Genomic DNA, 26,034 nt, shown 5'->3' with positions numbered 1-26,034 from the left:
TTCCTGTGAACTGTCAAGGTTGGTTCCCATTGGACAAACAGTGGGAGATTTTAACTTGTTTATCTGCCTGTTTTCTTTGTGTCTTGCCAGGAGATATTCCCAGAGTTGTCTTCTGTTCTCGTTCTGTTTTTTTTCTCCCCCTCCCCCGTGCATCTACTTTCTTTTGTACACTTTACATAACCACTGACCATGTCCCTGAATACCTCAGCAAAGGAACATGCCAGCCACTGTGGTGCTGGACGTGATAAACCTGGATGGTCTCTGGCACAATCTGGCCTGTGCAGCTCATCCAGAATGGCTGCAGTCGGTCTCTGTGTCCCCAGACCAGGAGGAGGGAGGAAATTGGCCAACATTCCCAGTCCTGATATCCTCTGCAGACTCACTCAGCACAGGAGGAAGCCATTCGGCCCATTGTGTCTGTGCCAGCTCTTTGAAAGTGGTCTCCAATTAGCACTGCCTTCTGCTTTGCCCGATTTGCCCTGAAAATCTTTCTTTTTCAAGTATTTATCTATTTCTCTTTTGGAAATTACTGTTTAATTCTGCTTTCACAGCTCCTTCAGGGAGTGTTTTCTAGATCAGAACAACTTGCTGCGTTGAAAATGTCTCCTCATCTCCCCTCCTACAACAGTGACTCCAGCCCAAAAGCACTTACTTGGCCTAAATGAATGACTTGTCAACATGCATTATTCTAGGCTTGCATTTGCAAGAAAGGGCATTCGGATGAGTTAGGAGAGGGCTGTCAGCATCCATGTAACAACTGCAGCAGGCGATGGCGCCTTCAGCAATGGAGGGAAAACTAGCAGGAGAGAGAGCATTGGGGTTAGCCTCCCTCTATGACCTTTGAAGGTTTGACCTTTTGAACTCTATGCAACGTGAGGCGTGGGAGGTCTTGGAATGCACTATGATAACCTGACAGTGCAACAACAAAGGAATTTTGCTGCAACTCCTTTTGGTGAAAAACAAGGCACCAATTTTATTAGATTGCCTGAGAGAGACAGTGTGTGCCTGTACATGTGTGTACACACGTGTGTTTAACTGTTCCCTCACCACCTTTTCCAGTGTTTCATTTCAACTTTTGTGCGCTGTTTAAAATTGCAGGACCCCACCACACCTCGTGTCAGCCCCGCGCACTCTCCACGTGAGAATGGCCTGGACAAATCCCGTGGGATCAAGAAGGATGCACCCAACAGCCCAGCCTCTGTCGCTTCATCGAGCAGCACGCCTTCGTCGAAAACGAAAGATATGGGTCACGTGAGTGGAACACATTCTGCTTCCCTCCCTCCTATGACCAGTGTAAAGACAGGACCAGGCTCGCCTTAGTCTTCAGCATTCACCACTTCAGTTTAAAAGGATTTACATCTTTGCATTGAGTCTGCTGGGAGCTTAACTATTGAGTTCCCGTGTATATAAGTCGCTAATAAATCCGATAAGGAATTCAGGAGAAACTGAGGAAGAAAAATAGAAGGATATGTTTATTGGGTGAGAGGAGGCTCGCCCGGTTTCTGTGCTGTAATGTAATTCTCTGCTTTCCTGGGGCTGATAGCTTTTACAAAATGCAAAATCAACAAAGCATTAGGAAGGACAGTAGTCGCTGAGCTGGATCCAGAACATGAGGATACAGACTAGCTCCTGTTTCAGAATGCTTATAACAGGATATTATCAGCTGTTTCTCTTTTTCTCCCTGCAACCCCCCCCCCCCCCCACCTCCGCCTTCTCCATTTTGCGGCCTTGCCGGTTGTGGTAAGCGACTCTTATGATTTCAGCTCATTTGGATATTTATTTTTGGGTCAAATCAGTAACAGATGCAGTAACAGGTTTATGTAAAAGTTCTGCTATTTTAACTGTGCTGTGGAGAGATTGATGTCCCTCATTGATCCACAATATTACATGACAGTCTTTTTTTTCTCACTATAAGGTATTTGGTTGTGAAATGCTTGAAATGTCCTAAGGATCTGAAAACTTTCAATATAAATACAATTCTTTCTCTCTGCATCTGTCGGGTTCTGTCACATGCTCTGTCTTGAAGATTTCTCTCTTTTTTTCTTTCTTCAGAATGACAAATCATCAACCCCTGGGCTGAAGTCAAATACCCCAACCCCTGGTACCAGTTCAACGCCAGGACTGCGACCGGGAAAACCGCCAGGCATGGACTCGCTAGGTAACTGTCCCTGGCTCTGTGCCTTTCACACTTTTAGCTCTTGGTCTGTTTATTAACAATAAAATGGGCACTCAGTTTGGTTTGTGTTCCTTCATTGAAGACAAAAATTACCCCCTACTAACAATCTACTGTGAGCAGTTCTGGGCACCTTCGGGGTGATATACTGAGCTTGGGGGTGAATGTAGATTTACCAGAATGATGAGCTGGACTCCCAGGGTTAAAATTACAAGGCAAGATTAAACAAATTAGAGTTGTATTCCCTGGAATTTAGAAGGTTAAGGAGTGATTGATCAAAGTTTTCAAGATATTAAGGGGAGCAGATAGGGTAGATTTAGAGGAACTATTGCTGTTGGTTGCAGAGTCTAAGACTGGGGAATCATTTATATTTTTAAAAAAAAATTAGAGCCAGACCTTTCAGAAGTGAAATTAGGAAACATTTCTACAAGTGTAGTAGAAGTTTGGAACTCTCTTGCGCACACGGCAATTGATGCTGGATCAATTATTAAATTTAAATCTGAGATTGGTAGATTTTTATTAACCGAAGATATTAAGGGACCTGGGGCAAAGGTTGGTATATGGAGTTAGGTCACACAACAGCCATGGTCTCATTGAATGATGGAACAGGTTTTGAGGGGCTGAATGGCCTGTTCCTGTTTCTAACCATTCCCTACGGTTTAAACTATTTGGAAGATGCAAACGGGTATGTCCTTGTACGACTAACTTTGCAGTAATTATGTCTTTTAAGAGCCCATTGAATTTTCAGCAAATTCTGCTATTTTGTTTAAGAATGAAATTGAATTTGCAATGGGCTTGTCTGTTTTACACTGTTCCATTTAAAATTCTAACATTTGCCTGAAGTGAACGACGCGCATACGAATTAGGAGCAGGCGTAGGCCACTCGGCCCCTCGAGCTTGCAGTGCCATTCAGTAAGTTCATGGCTGAACTGATCACTCCACCTTTCCACCTACCCCCAATAACCTTTCACCCCCTTACATAGTACAACCAAGAAATTGCCTCTAATGGAGTGTGGCAATATTTTACCCTTTTGTTGGTTCACTGGATAAATGTATGGCCTGTTCTCTGGCTTGGGATCCATTGTTTGGATTATGTCTCTGAAGTGCTTTGGGTTGCTTTACTACATTTAAAGTTGCTATATCAATGCAAGCTGGTGGAAGGTGTGGGTGTGTCCGTCTGTCTGTGCTTCTGGAGGGATGTGCCTCGGTTTCCAAATCCAGTTGAATGTATTTCTGGAGGTTTAACATCGTTAATTTTAACGCCTCTGAGTTTTCACCACAGTTTTTGCTCACAGTAGAGCCCTGCAGGTTAATTGTTAATTCCTAGAGATTCCAGGCAATGCTAACTCCATGAAGCACTTTATTAAAGCTGCTATCTAAATGCAAGTTGTTGGTAGTGTGTGCATGCATAAGCCTGTGCAATGAGATGCTATATAAATAGGATAAACTGTCACTTCGAAAGGCAGAGAGTAATCAAGGACAGTCAGCATGGATTTGTTGAGGGAAGATCTTGTCTGACCAACTTGATCAAATTTTTTGAAGAAGTAACAAGGAAGATAGATGAGGGTAGTGCAGTTGATGTGGTCTACATGGATTTTAGCAAGGCTTTTGACAAGGTCCCACATGGCAGACTGTTTAAAACAATAAAATCCCATGGGATCCAGGGAAATGCAGCAAGGTGAACACAAAATTGGCTCAGTAGCAAGAAACAAAGGGTAATTGTGGACGGGTGTTTTAGCGACTGGAGGGCTGTTTCCAATGGCGTTCCGCAGGGCTCAGTACTGGGTCCCCTGCTTTTTGTGGCATATATTAACGACTTGTATATAAATATGGGGGCATGATCAAGAAGTTTGCAGACAACAAAAAGATTGGCCGTGTGGTAGATAGCGAGGAGGACAGCTGTAGGCTGCAGGAAGATGTCGATGGTCTGGTCGTATGGGCAGAAAAGTGGCAAATGGAATTCAACCCGGAGAAGTGTGAGGTTATGCATTTGGGGAGGTCAGACAAGGCAAAGGAATACATGATTAATGGGAAAATACTTAGAATACTTAGAGGTGTAGAGCAAATGAGGGACCATGGAGTGAACGTCCACAGATCCCTGAAGGTAACAGGACAGGTCAATAAGGTGGTTAAGAAGGCATATGAAATCCTTTCCTTTATTAGCTGAGGTATAGACTATAAGAGCAGGGAGGTTATGTTGGAACTGTATAACTCATTGGTTAGGCCACAACTTGAGTACTGTGTGCAGTTCTGGTCACCTCATTACAGAAAGGAGGTACAGAGGAGATTCACGAGGATGTTGCCTGGACTGGAAAAATGCAGCTATGAGGGAAGATTGGATAGACTGGGGTTGTTCTCCTTGGAACAGAGAAGGCCAAGGGGAGATTTGATTGAAATGTACAAAATTTTGAGGGGCCTGGATAGAGTGGAGGTGAAGGGTCTATTTACCTTAGCAGAGAGGTCAGTGACGAGGGGGCATAGGTTTAAAGTGCTTGGTAGAAAGATTAGAGGGGAGATGAGGAAAAAAAAATTTTCACCCAGAGGGTGGTGGGGGTCTGGAAGTCACTGCCTGAAAGGGTAGTTGAGGCAGAAACCCTCAACTCATTTAAAAGATGTCTGGATATGCACCTCAAGTGCTGTAATCTGCAGGACTACGGAGCAAATGCTGGAAGGTGGGGTTAGACTGGGTGGATCGTTTCTTGGCCGGCACAGACACGATGGGCCAAGTGGCCTCTTTCTGTGCCGTAAACTTTCTGATTCTATAAATGAGCTGGTTATTACTTGTCCCAGGAGCTACTGACCCTCTTGTGTTTTTGTTTTGTTGGTTTCCAGCAGCAACCCTTCGTGCCCCGATCTCACTGGCGGGCTCATACGGCCCTTTTGCCATGATGTCCCACCACGAAATGAATGGGGCTCTGACCAGTCCAGGGGCCTATCCCGGTCTGCACAACATCTCGCCACAGATGAGCGCTGCTGCAGCAGCCTATCGATCTCCTATGGTGAGCTTTGGAGGTGTACGTAATGAATTTAAATCTTTCTTCTCAAAATTACCCACCAATTTATTTTTGAATTTAAAAGTGTGCAGTTACTGACATTGCATAGTGATGAATGTAAACTCAGTAGTGCTTTCTGTCTGTCTGAACAGGTCGGCTTTGACCCTCACTCCCACATGCGAGCTCCAGGACTCCCGGCTAGCCTTGCCTCCATACCTGGAGGGAAACCGTAAGTCTCTTTTAATCCCTTTTGGTAATTGCAATTTCAGAAATATATATTTTTAAAGCAGCTGATCTCTCGAGTCCATTTTCCTAAAAACAAGATGGAGAATCAACGAGCTCTGGGGGTGTAGGTGTTGGGGAAAGGAGATGGATCCTGTTTTAAATGCTTCTATAACAGTTACAAGGAAAGACTGGAGAAGCTGGAATTGTTCTTCTTGGAGCAGAAAAGGTTAAGAGGAGATTTAATAGAGGTGCTCAAAATTATGAATGGTTTTGAGAGAGTTAATAAAGAGCGGTTCCTGGTAGCAGAATGGTCAGTAACCAGGGGACACTGATTTAAGGTGATTGGCAAAAGAAACAGTGAGTTGTTGTGATTTGGAACGTGCTGCCTGAGGGGGCAGTGGAAGCAGATTCAATCGTAACTTCAAAGGGAATTGGATAAATACTTCAAGGGAAAAATAATTACTGGGCTATGGGGAAAGAGCGGGGGAGTTGAACTAATTAGATAGGTTTACCAAAGAGCCAACATGGGTGTTGATGGGCCGAATGGCTTTCTGTGCCATAAGATTCACAGATTCTTGCGATTTTATTTTTTTTTGTAAATACCTGTTGCGTCCTGTGAGTGTAAATTGTCCAAAATCATAAATCTTAAAACTTTGTTTTATCCTTTTTTTTTTTGAAGCTATATTTAATTTATTTCCATCCTAGAGCATATTCCTTTCATGTGAGTGCGGACGGACAAATGCAGCCAGTGCCGTTTCCCCCCGACGCCCTGATTGGTCCTGGCATTCCGCGGCACGCCCGACAGATCAACACTTTGAACCATGGTGAAGTGGTGTGTGCTGTCACCATCAGCAACCCCACGAGACACGTGTACACTGGAGGCAAAGGCTGCGTCAAAATCTGGGACATCAGTCAACCCGGCAGCAAGAGTCCCGTCTCCCAGTTGGACTGTCTAGTAAGTGAAGCAAGACGAGGAATCATTGTCGGGTGTTGGGAGAATGGTGTTGCTACCGGAGTTGGAGCTTTTTTTTAAACCAATAGCCTTTTGGTTTAATATTGGCTCAAAGGAGCTGATTGGGTGTCGGGGGTGAGGGAGGGATCTCTTGCACGACATTGGATGATTGCAGGAAAGGCAACCTGTTGGAAAGCTTGCCATGACTGACAGATGGAGTTTCGTTCAGGATGTCAGGATGCTCTTCAAACAGAGCAATCAACATATGACTGTATCGATGAAAGAAGAAAGACTTGCATTTATAAAGCAACTTTCACAACTTCGCGACGTCCCCGAGTGCTTTACAGCCAATGAAGTGTGCTCACTGTTGTAACACAGGAAATGCAGCAGTCAATTTGTGCACAGCAAGCTCCCACATACACCCATGAGAAAATGATGGTGATCGAGGGATAAATATTGTCCAGGACAATGGGCAGAACTCCTTTTGCTTTTAAATAGTTCCATGGAATCTTTATGCCCACCTGAGAGGGCAGATGGGGTCTTGATTTAATGCCTCGTCTGAAAGACGGCACCTCTCACAGTGCAGCACTCCCGCAGTACTGCACTGGAGTGTCAGTATAGATTTTGTGCTCACGGCTATGGAATAGGACATGAGATGAGAATGCTGCCCACTGAACCATGGCTGACAAGTTTACCAGCTGGGTACTGGAGCCAAGAATCATCTTAGTACCAGTTGGAAAATTCTGTAGCTGCTTGCTGAGTGGCTGATCCAGGATGAGCTGAATGATCTCTCAACTGTATGTCTTCTGAACTATAGTTAATTTTCTGAAAGCTTACTTGTACTGAAGAAAAGATAAAACATTATAGGTGTTACTCTAGATGAATGGTGGGCTAGTCGACCTCTCTCTGTCTTCTAAGACCTGATAATGTGTCGGTCGTGGGCATTTTGAGAAGAGATTAAATTAATGCTGTTACCACCAGGTGAGAGAGGTGTCCAGGGGTCTTTTACTGTCTTTACCTGGTCTTATTGTAACAGGGTTTGTTTTTTAAACAGTGTTTTGAGCTCTCCCTTGATGAATCCTTGTTCACCGCTTTCCAATTATAAGGCAAAGAAATGAGCACAAACAGGCTTTCTTAGGTTTAAAGAAGAAAAGTGAAATTTATTAAAACTTAAACTCTAATCTGGTTAACGCCTACGGATATACGACTTGCTCACGCTAGCATGTAAGCATGCACACGCGATACACACATGCAACTAAATACAGAAAAGAGCAGAAGAAAAATAAAGTGGAGAAGTTTGAGACCATCAGAAGAGTTTCTTGTTTACTGTGCTTCGAGCTCTGTCCCTTTGTAAATAGTCTTGCTTTTCGTTGGGGCCCTGTATTCTTCTTAAACCTTGTTCACTGTAGGAGACTTTCCTCTCTTGGAGTTCGTGTGTCTTCAATGGGTCTTCAGTTCTGTGAGAAAGATGAGAGCAGACAGGAGAGAGGTCTTTTCAGTCCAGGAGCAAAGAGCTTTCTGAGTTTCAAACACTCTGTGGCAAGTTCAAATTCAAACAGCCAGTTAATCATGTGACTAAACTGGCCTGACCAAGTCTTCTGTGTATTGGAGAAGCAGGGACTGGGTCCTTTGTTCCAACACTGTATGTTACTATGCAAAAAAGGTCTTTCTGGCAAGGGGCCTGGCAATTCCTTGTGATTGGCCCTCTTTTCTTCCCAGCAGCAATTTTAAGTTTTAATGTTCATGTGGTGAAATAATGTGTGCCTCATTCTTGGCAGGTGGGGGCCTGCATGATGATGCTTTGCAAGGATTTATAATAATTGATTTGCGCTCCCAAGGGCCTTGTAGGGAAAGACACTAAAGCACGTAGAACAGATAGTCATGGGTTTGATTTTATCAAACGTAGACCTTTGGGGTGCGATAATGGATCATGGGAGCCCATTGCTCAAGAAAGAAAACAATCAACCAGCTTTATTTCAAACAGGGCCCATAGTAACAAGAGGAGGCCATTCAGCCCCTTGAACCTGTTCTGTTACTCAAGTAGATCCTGGCAGATCCACATTTTAACTTCCATCTACTTGCCTTGGTTCTGTAACCCTTAATGCTCTTGCCTACCCAATCTCCGTTTTGAGATTTTCAATTGACCTAACCTCAACAGGGTCAGGAGAGAGTTCCAGATTTCCACTACCCTTTGTGTGAAGAAATGCTTCCTGACATCACACCTGAATGGCCAAGCTCTTGTGTCCCCTTGTTATGGACACCCTTAGATCTTTGCAAAAGAGCAGACAAGGTGTCCGTTTAATGTCAGATCTGAAAAAATGGCAACACCTCCAACAATGTAGCACTCTCAGTGCTGCAACAAGAGTTTGTTTAGATTTTGTTCTTGGGTCTCCAGTGGGCCAAGAACCCACAACCTCATGATTCAGAGGCAAGTGTACTCCCCACTAAGACACGGTGATGCTCTCTGTAGTATCTTGTTTAGCTTAACTTTTCTTCTCTTCGCCTTTTCCTCCCCCACCCCTCGCTTTCTTTACAGAACCGGGATAATTATATCCGTTCCTGCAAACTTCTACCCGATGGCCGTACGCTGATCGTAGGAGGAGAAGCGAGCACACTAACGATATGGGACCTCGCCTCCCCCACGCCGAGGATCAAGGCTGAACTCACGTCCTCTGCGCCGGCCTGCTACGCACTGGCGATCAGCCCCGATGCTAAGGTCTGCTTTTCCTGTTGCAGTGATGGTAACATAGCCGTCTGGGATCTACACAACCAAACGCTTGTAAGGTGAGGCTGGTCGTTAGCTTACCAAACTCGTCCGGTTCTTCTGCTACTCGGAAAGGAGGACCTTTTGCTTTTTTTCTGAGCTGGTACTTTGGATAGTGGCTGTGATGTTGTCCTCCATCCAACTTCTAATAACCCTTAAATTCCACATATGAGATTGCATGGTGGGTGTGGACTGGCCTTGACTGCTGGCACTTACCATCCAACTTGCACATAAATTTTCAGAAACGTACAGATAGGCAACTGCCAGTCCTACCTGATGAGGTGCAAGCACACAATACTTTGGGATCCAGTATATGAGTAATTTGTGTCACTGGTAGCTCATGCCCAGAATTCCCAACTCCATGTGAAAACCATGTGAGAAATGAAGAAAAATCTGGTTGCTTGTCCTTTTCCAACATTTATTTAAGCTGAGTGCATCAGCCCAGAATACTGAGATAATTGGAGCCTTAATATCCAAGCCTGTCCTTGACCCTTTGGTCTGGGAACCATATAGGAGAGAAAAATAAATGCGCCAAGTTTCAAAAAGAAACCATTTTTGTGTGTGCTTGGGGGTGGGAGGGAAATGCCAGTTGTAACAGTTCACAATAAAAAATGAAATGTCTTGTGTGGTTTTGTTAGGCAATTTCAAGGGCACACAGATGGTGCGAGTTGTATTGATATCTCACACGATGGCACAAAGTTATGGACGGGAGGCCTGGACAACACAGTGAGATCCTGGGACCTGAGAGAAGGGAGGCAGCTTCAGCAACATGACTTTACCTCACAGGTGAGTGACTGGCCATAAATGGAGCCAATTCGGTCTTGCTTTTTGGGACAGGTACTGGTCTTGTCTAGTCCCATCAACATTTGAAAGGACTCCTTCAGGTATGTCGAAAATGTAATTTGTAGAAACTGTTGCCACTCCGTCTTTCTTGGAGTTCACTGTGTACCTGGTCAGATTATTTCATTATTCACATTGTTCTCACTAGATCTACATAGACTACTGACACACAATAGAGGAAATGTCACTTAAGCAATACACTGCAGTCTTGTCCCAATATAGTACTTGGGCAATAAAGGATTGCGCCCATCCCCGTTGACACCAGTAACTACTGGTAATGCACTCTGGCATCGTACAGCCTGCCATGTTCTCAACACAACCCAGGTTTGTAAGGACAACAGTGTAGTTATACAGTCCATGTTTTGCACATCTTTGTGTTGAAATGTTGGTGGGTTGCATTTGTAAATCCTTCAGTTAATATAGAATCTGATAAAATTACATAACAGGAAGAGGACATTTGGCCCATTGCTACTGTTGGTTCTGTGCTTTCCTACTCTAATTCGACTTCCCTGCTCCATTCCCCCATCTCATTATACATTTTTGTATACAACGAACAATAATGATGTAAGGGATAACTTTACAACAATACTCCAAACTTTTAGCCATCTGTGAGATGAATTCAGAACATTCCTACATAAATTAGTCCCTGCCTCAATAACTACTTGTGTTGAATTATAGAATTTACAGCATAGATACAGGCCATTCAGCCCAGCTGATCTATGCTGTGTTTATTTATTTATTTATTCGTTCATGGGATTTGGGCCTCGCTGGCTAGGCCAACATTTATTGCCCATCCCTAATTGCCCTTGAGAAGGTGGTGGTGAGCTGCCTTCTTGAACTGCTGCAGTCCATTTGGGGTAGGTACACCCACAGTGCTATTAGGAAGGGAGTTCCAGGATTTTGACCCAGTGAAGGGTCAAAGGAATGATGATATAGTTCCAAGTCAGGATGGTGTGTGACTTGGAGGGGAACTTGCAGGTGGTGGTGTTGCCATGCATTTGCTGCCCTTGTCCTTCTAGTTGGTAGAGGTTGTAGGTTTGGAAGGTGCTGTCTAAGGAGCCTTGGTGCATTGCTGCAGTGCATCTTGTAGATGGTACACACTGCTGCCACTGTGTTTATGCTCCACATGGGCCTTCACCCACTCTACTTCATCTAACACATCTTCTATTCCTTTCTCTCTCGTGTATATCTAGCTTCCCTTTAAATACATTTATTCGCCTGAACCACTCCATGTCAGAATTCCACATTCTCGCCACTCTCTGGGTAAGGTGGTTTCTCCTGAGTTCCCTATTGGATTTATTGGTGACTACCTTGTACCTATGACCTCTAATTTTAGACTCCCTTACAAGTAGAAACATTTTCTTTGTCTACCATAACGAGCACTTTCAGTATCTTAGACAGATCAGCAGGTTAGGCGGCATCTGTGGAGGGAGAGAGCAAGGGGAACAGAGCTAACCTTTCAGGTCTGTGACCTTTCTTCAAAACAACTTGAAACGTCAACTCTGTTTCTCTCTCCACAGATGCTGCCAGACCTGCTGAGTATTTCCAGCATTTTCTGTTCTTATTTTAGATTTCCAGCATCCGCAGCTTTCTGCTTTTGTCTTAAAGACCTCTTTCAGGTCATTTTTCAGCCTTCTCTTCTACAGAAAAGAGCCCCAGTCTATTCGCCCCTTTTCTTCTCCGTTTTGGTATCAGTCTTGTGAATGTTTTTGCACCTTCTCCAGTGCCTCCATATTCTTTTTAGAATATGGAGACCAGAATGGTTCATAGTGCTCCCAAGTGTGGAATAAACCAGGTTCTCTACAATCTTAACATAACTTCTCTGCTTTTTAATTCTAGCCCTCTAGGAATGAACCCCATTTATTTGGTTTGCTTTTTTTTTAAATGGCCTTAGAAATGTAGACAGTTAATATGTTCACCATTTGCAGGCTCCTGTTCGGACTGGCCATCACTAAATTATTGCTTTTTCCTCCCCCCGCACCCCATACAGATCTTCTCGCTGGGTTATTGCCCCACTGGTGAGTGGTTAGCAGTGGGTATGGAAAGCAGCAATGTGGAAGTATTGCATCACAGCAAGCCTGACAAATATCAGCTTCACTTGCATGAGAGCTGCGTCCTGTCTCTTAAGTTTGCATACTGTGGTAAGTAGAGTCTGAATTGTTTCCAGGCTGTGGTGGTTTTTTTTACTGTTACCCCTGAATTCCCTGTTGAATTTATTAGTGACTATCTTCTATTGATGGCCCCTAGTTTTGGTCTCCACCACAAATGGAAACCTCTGTCTACGCTATTGAATCCTTTTATAATTTTAAAGATTACTATTGGGTCACTCCTCAGCCTTCCCTTTTTTCTTTTTCTTTTCAAAAAACGAACAAAAGAGCTTCAGCTCATTCAGTCTCCTGAGGTATAAACTGATTTAATTAAAGTGGGACAAGTAACTTGTTTATATCAAATCTGTTAACTTGTATGTTTTTTTTAAAAATAGCATGTTCTGTTCTTTATAGGTAAGTGGTTTGTCAGCACTGGTAAGGATAATCTGCTCAATGCCTGGAGAACACCTTATGGTGCCAGTATATTTCAGGTAAGGGGAGGCATCCACTTGATGTGTGCAAAGGCTTTTTGACATTTCCTTCATTGTCTTGTTTCTTTTCCTCTGTTCACCCTGAAAATAAGCCTTCATAAATTTTAATTTGCACTTTTACGGGAAAAAAAACTCAAGGGACAAAAGGCCCCAGGTTCAACACTCTTCTCCTCCCTCCCAGGGTCTGTATTGAACGAGTTTATCTCAGCCAGAGGAGGAATTGGAGTCCTGACCTCAGTACTATTGGGCTTCTGTGGGACCCCTATTCCTGGATGTGTCATCACATGACCTCCTGCCTCTCTTTCCCCTGCCCCTACTCTCCCGCCATTGGCTGCCTCATGTCCATCCTCACTGCACCTGCCTTCCCACAGCCAGTTGGAAGTGAACAGGCTGTTTCTTGTCTGATTGGACAGTTCTTGACTCTCTTGTACAACCTTCAGTGCCCCTCCCCCACTCCCCTCACATCCTAGTAGTTTTAAAACAAGTGAACAAAAGTGTTCAAAGAGAATTTTTTTCAAAATGCCTCTTTATTCTCCTTGTGATTTTTTTTTTTTTTGCCCTCCCCAGGTTTTTGCTCTCAGCAGTGTCCTGGTGATTAATCTTCAATTTCTGGAGACGCCAGGCCGGTTCTGGAGGGCTGGCAACTCCTAGTCCTGCTCCTGCTCACAGCCCAACCACTCCTGAGGGAAAGTCTTTGTCTTTTTAGTACGGATGTAGGGCCAGGAGCTGATTGGGCAGAGTGTGCCCTCAACAGTTGAATAGCCTGTTGATTATATTCCCTGTCTGGGCTCTCGTATGAAGAGTGCCCATTCCTGAAACTGTGAGCCAATTGAAGTGTTTTGGTGCAGGAATAGTTAACCAACATGGCCAAAAAACTGCAAAGGGCTTTGTTTGTTCCTTCTGGGACTAAGCAAGTTGTACCATGGCCCATGTTCTTGACAATATTGCTCTCACCCTAAGGATGTTCCTTAACTCGAACACACCATGTGAAACAGGTGCCGAGTACAAGGGGTGCTAATGTGGTATGAGGGAGGAAACGTTTTGACTGAGAAAACTTAGTGGAATGTTATTTAATTTCTTGGGTGCTTGTCTGTCTTTTCTAAAACCATGTATTTTCATCTCCGCTTCTAGTCAAAGGAATCATCGTCTGTTTTAAGTTGTGACATCTCAGCTGATGACAAATACATTGTCACTGGGTCAGGTGACAAGAAAGCAACAGTCTATGAGGTCATCTACTGAAGTCAGCGGAATGATGATGGCACTTTAGACTGTGGAATTCAGGGACAGAATAGCTCTGGTTCAAAATACAGCTTTTTTTTTTAAAAAAAAAAAGGAATGCATTTGGCATTGCAGTCAGCTTAATGAGACCTGGTTTACATAAGACTCTCTGTCTGGGACATGCAGGACTTGAGTCTGGAAAAATTGTCTGTCTTTGCAGCTCTGAAGAAAGGCTTGTGTTGGCCTATTTGATTCTGCGATATTTGATTTCTCCAAGGCTTGGAGTTGAAGACTTTTTTTCTTCGTTTAACCTATGGCAGTAAACAGTTGAGCACAGAAGAGGCGTGCCCTGCCAATGGAGCGTGTGTGTTTGCGAGAGAGATGCTTTTGAACTTGAGTGAAGCAGTGCTTCATTTTATTCTGGACCTTTATTAGACACGTACTGTAAATATGCAGTGACTGGCGAGCCCTCTGCCTGGCGCTGGGCTGTCCAAGCCCATTCTGGTTTCTCATCGCAGTGGAACGTGCACATGTCATGCAAGCATGGCACCAGCTTCTTGGGCGAACCCTGTGACGGTTGAATCTTTTCTCGAAGAAAGACAAGTGGTTTCAAAACCTGCCGCTGAAATCAAAAGAATTTGTTGTTTTCAGAGAATGGGAGGTGGGAAAGGGAGAAAGGACAACCTTAATAAAAGTGCAAGTTTCTGACAATGGTCCATCAAACCCTCAAGTGTCCACTTTTGATTCAAGTGCATCGTTGTTGTCGAGCAACTCCCCTCTCTCCCTCTCTCCCTCTCCCCCCTCCTCCCTCTCTCCCTCTCCCCCCTCCTCCTCCTCCTTCTCCTCTTCCCTCTCTCCCTCCTTCTCCTCTTCCCTCTCTCCCTCCTTCTCCTCTTCCCTCTCTCCCTCCTTTCTCCTTTTCCCTCTCTCCCTCCTTTCTCCTTTTTCCTCTCTCCCTCCTTTCTCCTTTTTCCTCTCTCCCTCCTTTCTCCTTTTTCCTCTCTCCCTCCTTTCTCCTTTTTCCTCTCTCCCTCCTTTCTCCTTTTTCCTCCTCTCTCCCTCCTTTCTCCTTTTTCCTCTCTCCCTCCTTTCTCCTTTTTCCTCCTCTCTCCCTCCTTTCTCCTTTTTCCTCCTCTCTCCCTCCTAGTTACCCCCCCCCCCCCCACTCCCGGAGGCAGAGAGGGAGAAGATAGAAGAAAATGGACATAATGCAATGTTGGCAACATGGCTCAGGGAATCTGCAGAACAGATTTGAGTGTTTGTTTGTTTTTTTCATTTTGCTCCCTGAATACAAACAAGGAAAATATCTTTGGAACTACTGATCAAGAATCCGGATTTTTCTGAAGTGATTTTTTTTTTTGGGTTTCTTGCGCCAGCCCCACCATGGGCTTCTCTGCTTCAAGCAATTGAATACACACTGTCTAGATACACTTTTAGTCTGAATTGTTATGTATATATGTTTAAATCCCAGATAGCCAGTGGTGCAGTATTACTGCAAATAAAAATCTGTGTGTTTACTTTTTAATCTCTAAGAAGCAAGAGTAAAACCCTTAAGAATAACGTCTTGCAAAGTGTGTGTGTCCCCGTCCCTCTTCTTGCTTCTGTCTCTCCCTTGCACACCCCCCCCTCGTCTCTGTCTCCCCCTCTCTGTCTCCCCCTCTCTGTCTCCCCCTCTCTGTCTCCCCCTCTCTGTCTCCCCCTCTCTGTCTCCCCCTCTCTGTCTCCCCCTCTCTGTCTCTGGTTTCTCCTCCCACACACCCCACTTCCTTTGCTTTGACACTCGGAGCTGTTCAATGCTTCTGACATTACCATGCATTTGATTTGAGAAGATTTTGATGCCCCACCTCTCTGAGGAAAAGCAGCCTATCTCCTTCACACCCTTGAATTTGAGGTGAGATGCAGGAGAGAAAACCTTGATCTTTCTGTCGTCCAACTTTTCTTTTCACTTTTTTTTTTGCATTGTTTTATATGGTTTTTCTCTTCCAGTTCGACTGTTGGCTCCTTCAGGTTAATTTGCTGCGAGTCACTAGCACGACTCACGTGGCATTGGTAATATTGAAGCCAGACTCAATGATGACCATGGAAGAGCATCTGTTGCTATGAAAAGTGAATGTTTTGGGGTATTTCCCGAAGTCGTTCAGTCCCTTCCCCATCTGCACCCTATAAAAAGTGACCCTTCGTCACTAACATTTCTCAAGAGCCAGTTAGTTTTATTGTGCTCCCACTTTCTGTGGGCTAACCTTGATGCTCTGATTCATTTTTCTCTAGTTTTCTTGATGTAATGAGCAATTTGACTTTATAATTAACTCCCTCCCACCCCCAAAATAGAATAATTGGCAGGGCTTGTTTCGGATTTAACTATTTTTTTTTTTCTAATGCTCATGTCAAAATTGTTTAGTTTCTAAAATAAACACAAAACTGAGCAGAAATGTACATAACTTGTAAACGCTGGTGCCTGGGTCATTCTGAAACCACTTGGCAGGTTGGTGAAGTGTTTTAAGTCGATCTTCAACACCGGAGTATGTAGCAACTTAACTTTGTGATCACAGAAGATGATGTACAGTTGTTAATAATTCAATAAAAGTTTTTTTTTAAAAAACACCTATATATAAAGGGCAATGTTGTAAAGTTTCCAGAGACATTTTGTCGAATTGAAACTGAAAAGTTTGGTTCCTTTTGTCACTTTTAAATCCAGTGCAGAGCAGGTAGATGGTTTATAGCTCAAGTTCAGAGACTTGCTGAAGATCAAAATGACTATAAAATTAGAAATTAGAACATTACAGCGCAGTACAGGCCCTTCGGCCCTCGATGTTGCGCCGACCTGTGAAACCATCTGACCTACACTATTCCATTTTCATCCATATGTCTATCCAATGACCACTTAAATGCCCTTAAAGTTGGCGAGTCTACTACTGCTGCAGGCAGGGCGTTCCACGCCCCTACTACTCTCTGAGTAAAGAAACTACCTCTGACATCTGTCCTATATCTATCACCCCTCAACTTAAAGCTATGTCCCCTCGTGTTTGCCATCACCATCCGAGGAAAAAGACTCTCACTATCACACCCTATCTAACCCTCTGATTATCTTATATGTCTCTATTAAGTCACCTCTCCTCCTCCTTCTCTCCAACGAAAACAACCTCAAGTCCCTCAGCCTTTCCTCGTAAGACCTTCCCTCCATACCAGGCAACATCCTAGTAAATCTCCTCTGCACCCTTTCCATAGCTTCCACATCCTTCCTATAATGCGGTGACCAGACTATAGTCACAACCTTTTCCCCCACGTGCCAAATTTCACCCTTTTTAAAAAAAAAATTCATGGCCCCTCTAAATTGTGAATCAGTATTGTACAGTATCTATCACCAGGGTTGCTACCTCCTGGTTGGATGCATTTCTGGAAGTTTTATCACATGACCACCCACTGATCTTATAGTTGGAGCCAATGGCAGCAGAGCTTGGGTATGCGAGGAGCCAATGGCAGCAGAGCTTGGGTACGCGAGGACCCAATGGCAGCAGAGCTAGTTTTGGATCACAGTTGCATGCCCCAGGATACGTTCCCAATGATGCTTCCTTTCAGCAATGCAGGAAAACCTTGTAATTTTTACTTGAGGCCCATATTAAGCCCAAGCCAGTCTATGAAATATATTTTTGCCCTTAATGGGGTGTCACAGCAGTTTACCATACAGTTAAAGCATGTGAAATGAGCTGAAAGAGATTAAGTGCTCTATGTCTGTGAAACACTATATATACAAAAACGCTGTTTTCACTAACAGTGTAATAAAACCCAAAACCAGTTGAGATCGGATTGTAACTGCATGAAGCTGGAGAAAGTGTGTTTCAATCCAGCTAAGTTGGTTTTAGTTCTTGCCCATTTGACATCATGTGAACACCCTCAATGCGTTAAAGTCACACACACCAATTCCCGCCAACGTGTGCAGTTCAATGCAGGCAGTCTCCAACTACAAATGCAAAGTCAGTGGTTTACTGTGTCCTGATTTAGGATTTATCCACCAATGAGGCAACAGCCACTTTCAAGCTAAAATATAAACAGGTAGGCCTGCATTTTAGCACTGCCTTTGACAACCTCGGGATGTCCCAGTGTGTTTTATAGCCAATAAAGTACTTCTGAACTATTAGGATGTAGAAAGTGCAGCAGCCAGTTTGCACACAGCAAGCTCCCACTAACAGCAATGTGAGGATGGCCAGTGAATCTGTTTTTCAGGTGTTTTTTGAGGATTGAACATTGGCCGGGACACTTACAGCACAGAAGGCGGCCATTCGGCCCATCGTGTTCACACCAGCTCTCTGAAAGAGCAATTCCCTCAGTACCATTCCCCCTGCCTTCTCCCCATAACCCTGCATATTCTTCCTTTTCATATAACTGTCTGATTCCCTTTTGAATGCTTCAATTGAACCTGCCTCCACCACATTCTCGGGCAGTGCATTCCAGACCTTAACCACTTGCTGCGTGAAAAAGTTTTTCCTCATGTCACTTGCTTTTCTTATCAAACACTTCAAATCTGTGCCCTCTCGTTCTCTATCCTTTCACGAGTGGGAACAGTTTCTCTCAATCTACTCCGTCCAGAAATAGTACCATGGAATCTTTTAGCTAAGAGTGAGAAGTTGCAGCCGCACCCCCACCCCCCCCCCCCCCCCTGCCCAGCTACGGTGGCTGTGCCTTCAACCCTGTAGGCCCTCAGCTGTGGAAAACCTCCCTAAACCCCTACTCACCCACTGCCTCGCTCCTTTACAACCTCTTTCGCAAGTGACCAAAAGTTTAGTTGATGTCTCCTTTGGCTCAGTGTCGAATTTTGTTTGATTACACTCCTGTGAAGCTCCTTGGGACACTTCACTGCAGTAATAGTGCAATACAAATGTAAGTTTATGTAAAGTTTTGGTTGTGAATAAGAGATGTGAAATTCATTGCATCAGTCCCTGTTTAAAAAGAAAGTTAGGTGGAGGAAATGCATGTTTATTGACTATTGAGATTTGAATCATTATTCCACATTAATAGAGCATGCCTTTTTTTCTGGTTAAAAGGGTCCCATGTGTTAGCACATGGTGTGTTTTCCTGGGACTGTCCAGTTCTGCATTAACCCTCAGCCTGGTTTAAAGGGAGCCTTTACTTTCAATGGGATAGCTCCTTGTCAAAGTCATGGAGTAATTTAAGAGTCTCTGTTAGAGGTAAAGGTTTGACATTTTCTTAAAACGTTGCTCAATTTTATTTTTTTTACATTTTGAAGCATTGAAATTTGTTCCTTTTAACAAAGGACTTGGAGTGGGTGACAGCAGTTTATACAACATTTGACTGCCATGGTATCTGAATATAACATCTTTAATAAGCTTGGAACAGTGGGGTCCTGGCACATTTAAAATATTTTCCAAGTGAGGACATATGTAATATCCTAGAGGGTATTCCTCACGATGTATTGAACATGACACAGCCTGCTGGGGAAGAGAATTTTGGAGAGCTGAGTGCTTGTGTTCAGGAAATTCTTCAGACTCTAATGTTTTTAAATCATCGGCATGAGACTCTCAGCCAATCTGTGCAAATGGCCTACACTGGATGCTGTTAAAAGTCCTGTGGAGTGAAATCTCTTCAACTTCCATTACTTGGGTTCTTGGTGTTTTGAGTTGTAGTTTAATTTCTGTTTGTGTGTGTGTTAAACTGGATAGTTAGCCCCTTTCAAAAGAACTTGCATTTACGTCGTGCTTTTCACAATGCGCCACATGCTTTACAGCTAATGAAGTACTTTTTATTTTGAACTGTAGTCACAGCTGTAGAAAAAGCAGCAGTTAATTTGTGTACAGCAAGATCCCAAAAGCAGCAATGCGATAATGACCCAGGTAATTTATTTTTTTGTGATGTTGGTTGAGGAATAAAAAATATAATGAAATATTGGGCAGGTCACCTGGAGAACTCCCCTTTTCCTTGAAGTAGTCTCCTGGGATCTGTAATTGTGTCAGGATTAGAGTGACGGAGGAAGCCTAACGTGCACAAAATGTTCATGCTCTATCCACGTGACCATGGAAGGGGAATGAAATCCAGCAATATATGTACAGATTCTGCCCTTTCAACCTTACCTTGCCCATGAAGCGTTGGGTAGAGCACTGAAGACCTGCTGGCTCCTGCTGAAGGCTCTGTCTTGGGTCATGTTCACGAGCTTAAGGGAGAGAATGTGATGGAAAGTGAAGTAAGCAATTTCTGAATGTGCAATATTAAAGCACGTTGGCTTAAGTCTTTCCCATCCTATAGTATGCTGAGCCCAAAATAGCCTACAAATTACTGCCTGGCTTTTCGAGAGCAGAGTTAAAAGAAAGACTTGCTTTTATATATGAGAATAGTGAGGAGGAAAGGCCATTGAAGTGGATGATCAGCTATGATCGTGTTGAATGACAGTATGGGCTCGATGGGCTGAATGGCCTGCTCCTGCTCCTATGTTCCTATATAGCATGAGCACAAGATGTCCCAAAATATTTTACACTAATAAAGTACTTCTAAGGCGTGGCCCCTGTTTTAATGGAGGAAACAGCAGCTAATTTGTGCACAGCAAGCTCCCACAAACAGCAATGTGATAAATGACCAGGTAATCTGTTTTTGTGATGTTGGTTGACATTGGCCAGGACACTGGGGAGAACTTCCCTGCTCTTCAAAATACTACCATGCTCTTCTGACCCGGGCTCATGTGCTACCCAATAAAGCACGGCCATCGCTGCAATATGATGATGGAAATATTATGGAGAACTGCGGAAGAATGAATGGAAAACATATTTGGCTTATTTGCCATGTGTGATGCAGTGGGAAGACCGGGCATTGTGTAGCTGCCTTACTTGCTATGTGATGGCAGCTGTTGTTGTAACGCTTTCTGTCCCATGGAATTGGGTGGATACTTTTCCCATTTCTTCTCAGCTTTGTGTTGCCAGCAGACTGGAGAGAGTTGGCTGCTGCTTGATGCAGTAGAAGACCAGTAATACCCCATGTGACACCATTTGGCTCATTTGTATGCTTGTCTCATGAAGCATGGTAATGAAGAAATGATTTGTGGGTTATCTAGTGTCTACATCCTCCACACACACTCCTCAAAACCCTTGATTCAACCTGCAAAATCTTGTTTTCAAATCCCTCCATAGCCTCACCCCGTCCTTAGTTCTGTAACTTCCTCCAAGATCTCTGTGCTCCTCCAATTCTGGCCTCTTGCTCATCCCCCAGTTTTTTTTTCACTCCATTGGTGGCTGTGTCATCTACTTAGGGAGAGAATTCCAGAGCTTGGGACCTAACGCCCTCACTGTCCTCATTTTAACCTGAAACCTTTGAGCAAGCTTTCTGTTACCTGTCCTAATGCACCTTGACTTCAAGTTTATCCTTAAAGGCACTATGTAGATGCATGTTGTTTTGCCTGTTCAAGAGGTCCCTATTTTATTCTTGGGATGTGAGCATCACTGCCGTCCCTAATTACCCTTGCTAGGCCATTTCAGAGTCAACCACATTGCTGTGGGTCTGGAGTCACATATAGGCCAGACCAGGTAAGGATGGCAGATTTCCCTTCCTAAAGGACATTAGTGAATCAGTTGGGTTTTTAACAATCTCATAGTTTCATAATTATTGAGAGTAGCATTTTATTAATTAATTTTAAATTCCCCCAGCTGCCATGGTGGGATTTGAATTCACGTTGCCGAACCATTAGTCCAGGCCTTTGGCTTACTAGTCCCTTAACATTGCTACTAATCTACCATACCTTATGATATAAAGGTGTTGTTACCATGGCACAAGTCCCCAGGAAGATTTGGGCCAATGTTTTAATTAAAATGAGGGATGGGCAACAAATACCGAACTTGCCAGCAACACCAGACATAGCCCATGAAATGAATTTAAAAAATGAAGATGGGAAAGTAGGTCAGCCTTCAAGATTAAGTTCATCAGCCAGTAGTGAGGAACTTACTGTTGTAATATTTCATTTCAAGCACAGTAAATTCATTTGTTACTGTATCATATGATATTAGATCATTAGGGACCCTGAAATAATGTAAACACAAGAATATCATGTGGTGTCAAAAGTGCTGAATGAGAAAAGAGAAAATGCCTCGTGGAGGAAAGACAAGGGCATTAAAATGGAGAATGGAGCTAATATAGGGCGTTGAGCCCACACTGCAGTGCTGTCTACAGTTTTGGTCGTCTTACCTGTTACCTGTTCTGTGCTGTATTTTCTATTTTCTATAGGAGAATGATGGGGTATAGATTAAATTGTCCTTGACAGAGGACAAAGGATCGGCACAACATCGTGGGCCGAAGGGCCTGTTCTGTGCTGTATTTTCTATTTTCTATTACCTACGGGAGCATATACCTTCTGAGAGAGGATGCAATCAAAGTTCATTATTTTGATTTCTGGGATCAAAGGGTTGTCCTATGAGGAGAGACAGTGTAAAATGGGCCCACATTCTCTGGAGTTTAGATGTTTGAGAGGTGATCTCATTGAAACATAAAATTGACTGGGTAAATGCTGAGAACTGGAGTTTCCTCCAGTTGGAGGGTCTAGAACTAGTTTCACGATAATGGGTCAGCCATTTAGGACAGATGATCTGGTCATTATCTCATTGCTGTTTGTGGGATCTTGCTGTGCATAAATTGGCTGCCATGTTTGCTACATTGCAACAGTGACCACACTTCGAATGTCCTTCATTGGCTGTAAAGCACTTCAAGGATGTCCTGATGTCCTGACGTCCATAAAAGATGTTCCCTGAATGCGATTATTTCCCTCCTTTCGAATAAAGTTCAAATAGAATTTCTTTCACTCTTAAAGAATGTGGTCTAAATGCCTCTGAACTTTCGCTGAAATCAGTTGTAACACTTTGTGGAAAACGTGTGTACACAATCGGGATGATTTGGCTGAAGGATGTTAATTTGTAGCTTGTTCCTTGTGTTGTTTTTTCAAACAGCTTCGACAAATTGGCCAACTCTTTACTCATGGAGTTGTGGAAAAGAGCCAACTTGTCATTGGCCTCATACTCCACAGCCACAAAGTTGATGTCCTTTTTTTGTTGCTCTATTAGGTGTTCCCAAATGAAAAATGAGGGGGTCTTCTTGCTTCTGTGACCTTAATCATATTCTCAAAGAGCATTGTTGGCTGCTAAGTTCTATTTCTCCTGTGTGTTGCTGGAAAAGTTGGATCAAGACTAGACATCCCACAGTCAACAAGACATTCACACATTTACTGAGAAAATGCAAAGTAGTATGGGTGAGACATTAAACCGAGGCCCAAGCTGCCTGCCTAGGCGAATGTAAAATGTCTACGGCACTGGGAGTTCTCCAACATTCTGGTCACCATTCATTCCTCGCTAACACCACTAAAACAGATGAACCAACCAGTCATTTATCTCATTGGTGTTTGTGGGAGCTTGCTGTGCATATATTAGCTATCGTGCTTGCTACATTACAGAAGTGATTCACTTCAAATGTAATTCATTGGCGGTGACCTGATTTGGGATCTCGGCAGGATTTGACAGGTTATATGTAAGTGCATGTGCTTTCTTTCTTAGTTTAAAAAAAACACATGCAACAAATTATTCGGGCTCATGAACACTCAGTGCTCCCATTGCAAACGAAACCAGACCAAGAAATGTATTGAATGAGCCTATTCTTTCATGTTACCTGTACAATGACTTCATAGAATATATATCTAAATGAAAAAAATTCAATAAAAGTACCTCCTTGTCGCGAATTCTAATCTTGCGAAACATTCTCTTCCTATTGAAGTAAACTGTCAGAGCATGGTGAATGGGGAGGTAGGGATGTTAGCGAATGGAATAGAGCAGTGTGTGTACAAATTAGTAATAGGCAAATTTGGGACTGACATCAGGAATATTCTCTTTCACAAAAGAATGATGCATTTATTTAGCACCTTAGCATACTTTGCTGGAAATCCAATGGCATAATTTTGACGTTTCTAGCAAATATAGCAGCCATTTTGCACCCCATGAGGCTCTTTCCCTGAAAATAGCAATGAGATGGGTGCTGAGCTAGTGTAGAGGAATTGACCAGGACAGCAGGATTGTTCCTTGGTCTTCATGGAATAGTGCCTTGGGATCTTTTAAATCCATCAGTACCCTCAGTTGAACATCTCATCTATAGGACGGTATCTCTAAAAATGCAGCAGTCCCTCAGTTTTGCATTGATTTATCAGCCCAGCTTTTGTGCAAAAGATGTGGATTGAATCTTCACCTATAGCCTAATGCCTCAAAGGCAGGATTACTATCAGCCGAGCCAAGCTAAAAAATCAATGACTGGAATGGACTTTCAGGTAGGTTAGTGGAGGAAAGAACTATAAAACCATTTAAGAAATGGTCAGATCTTTTGATGGGAGCAGGATAGAGATTTTCTGCTATATGGATAAGCTATATGGCCTTCCTCGTCTGCAGCTGATTTGTGCTCTTGCGATGTGATTGAATGCAGCACTGCAAAACTCAACAAACCGCAATGGTATTGTTAAGGAAACGGTTAGCAGTAGCAACAGAAAATACAATGACAAATGTCAAATAGGAAAATGTGGGAGATGAGACCAGGACTAATAGAGCAAACCTGGTTGCCAATGTCCTCTTGCAATTAACTCAAGAGTATTGTATAATAGTAGGGCAGGCACACAGTAATTAGCTGATTGCCTAAAAGAAGTGCAGACCAGGAATATCCTAGGGTTAGGAACATAGAATCAGTAATAGGCCATTCAGCCGCTCAAGCCTGTTCCACCATTCAATTAGATCATGGCACATCTGTATCGTAACTCCATTGACCCACCTTGGTTTCGTAACCCTAATAGCTTTCCCTAACAAAAATCTGTCAATACAGCTTTGACATTTTCATTGGCCCACAGACTCAACAGTCTTTTTGGAGAGAAAGTTCCAATATCAACTACACTTTGCACAAAGTGCTTCCTGAAATCACTCCTGAATGGCTGAGCTCTAATTTTAAGGCTGTTCTATCTCCCTCATTGGAGGAAATCGTTTCTCTCTATCTACCCTATTAAATCCTTTAATCATCTTAAACACTTCAGTTAGATCACCCCTTAATTTTATTTAGTCTCTGCAACCATCTTTTCATAATTTAAACTTTTAGTACCAGTATTATTCTGGTGAATCTGCGCTGCATCCCTTCTTGAGGCCCAGTGTCCAGGCCTGAATGCGGTTACTCCAGATGGGGTCTAGACAGCTGTAAAAGATAAAGGCCAACATTCCACAAGCCTTTTGAATAGTTTTTTGATTGCCTTCTTTGCTGAGTTAGCTGGTTCCGGTGCACGAAACACTTGAGGTGATTTGTGCTGTTCTGCTGTGGGTGAAGGTAAGACTGAGGTTGACTAAGATACCCCAGAGTGGAGCAGTCTGCCAACAAAGGCAAACCAGGCTTACATCAGAAGAATTCCCTGTGAAGTGAAATGTAATCCTAACACCAATCAGCACCTATAGGTGAAGAGAATATAAGAAATAGGAGCAAAAGTAGGCCATTTGGCCCGTCAAGCCGATTCCGCCATTGAATAAGATCATCGCTACGATCATAACAGCGAGGAAAATTTTGAGGAATATTGGAGTGTTCTCATTTGCTGATCAGCCAGATTTATTAATCATCTGCATTTCTATAGCGCCTTTCATGACCTCAGTGCTTTACAATCCCAAAGTGCTTTACAGCCACTAAAGTGCTTTCGAAGTGTAGTCACTGTTGCAATGTAGGAACACAGCAGCCAATTTGCACACAGCAAGCTCCCACAAACAGCAATGTGATAATGACCAGATCATCTGTTTTAGGTATTGGCCAGGACACCAGGGAAAACACCTCTGCTCTTCAAAATAGTGCCATGGAATCTTTTGCCTGAGGGGGGCAGACAGGACCTCGGTTTAACATCTGATCTGAAAGATGGTACCTCCAACAGTGCAGCACTCTCTCAGTACTGCTCTGGGAGTGTCTGCCTGGATTTTACTCAAACCACACACTAACTGAGCTGGAGTCATAGATCTAAGGTGTACAGGAGATGAAGCTCACTGCAGTTTATCCTTTATGTTCACAATCTGTGCCAAGTCCCCAAAGGACATCTTAATCAGTTATCTGTTGGCACCAGTATGCAGTAATCATTACTAAAATGTCCACTAGACTGGTGGATTATGGACAGAAACTCACCTAACAGACACTGCAGGGACAGAAAAAAAAATAATTAGCTTACAACAAGATTATATGTCTGTAATAAAGTGATTCAAATCTTCCCCATCTGTATAATTTATGAGTGAAAGTTTTATATTTACTAAGTAACTAAGC

The 26,034-nt window shown here is 43.3% G+C and overlaps 1 protein-coding gene across 20 annotated transcripts in view; it reads left to right on the top strand.

Moving 5' to 3' along the window:
* Positions 1 to 16,337, top strand: part of LOC137352560 (transducin-like enhancer protein 3) — a 75,418-nt gene extending 59,081 nt beyond the window's left edge. For 14 of the 20 annotated variants that reach the window (XM_068018195.1, XM_068018194.1, XM_068018193.1 and 11 more), the window contains 10 exons: positions 1,099 to 1,251; positions 2,053 to 2,158; positions 5,006 to 5,187; positions 5,319 to 5,395; positions 6,097 to 6,346; positions 8,880 to 9,127; positions 9,746 to 9,893; positions 11,938 to 12,088; positions 12,449 to 12,525; positions 13,657 to 16,337. In XM_068018195.1, the coding sequence (XP_067874296.1) occupies positions 1,099 to 1,251; positions 2,053 to 2,158; positions 5,006 to 5,187; positions 5,319 to 5,395; positions 6,097 to 6,346; positions 8,880 to 9,127; positions 9,746 to 9,893; positions 11,938 to 12,088; positions 12,449 to 12,525; positions 13,657 to 13,764 (1,500 nt within the window). In that variant the 3' untranslated portion in view covers positions 13,765 to 16,337. The remainder of the gene's footprint in view (positions 1 to 1,098; positions 1,252 to 2,052; positions 2,159 to 5,005; positions 5,188 to 5,318; positions 5,396 to 6,096; positions 6,347 to 8,879; positions 9,128 to 9,745; positions 9,894 to 11,937; positions 12,089 to 12,448; positions 12,526 to 13,656) is intronic. The other 6 variants (XM_068018199.1, XM_068018196.1, XM_068018198.1 and 3 more) reach the window with 2 other exon arrangements.
* Positions 16,338 to 26,034: the final 9,697 nt, after the last annotated feature.

This window comes from Heterodontus francisci, chromosome 38 (genome assembly GCF_036365525.1).
Source record: "Heterodontus francisci isolate sHetFra1 chromosome 38, sHetFra1.hap1, whole genome shotgun sequence".
NCBI classification, from domain to species: Eukaryota; Metazoa; Chordata; class Chondrichthyes; order Heterodontiformes; family Heterodontidae; genus Heterodontus; species Heterodontus francisci.
This window is presented reverse-complemented; position numbering and strand designations above follow the sequence as displayed.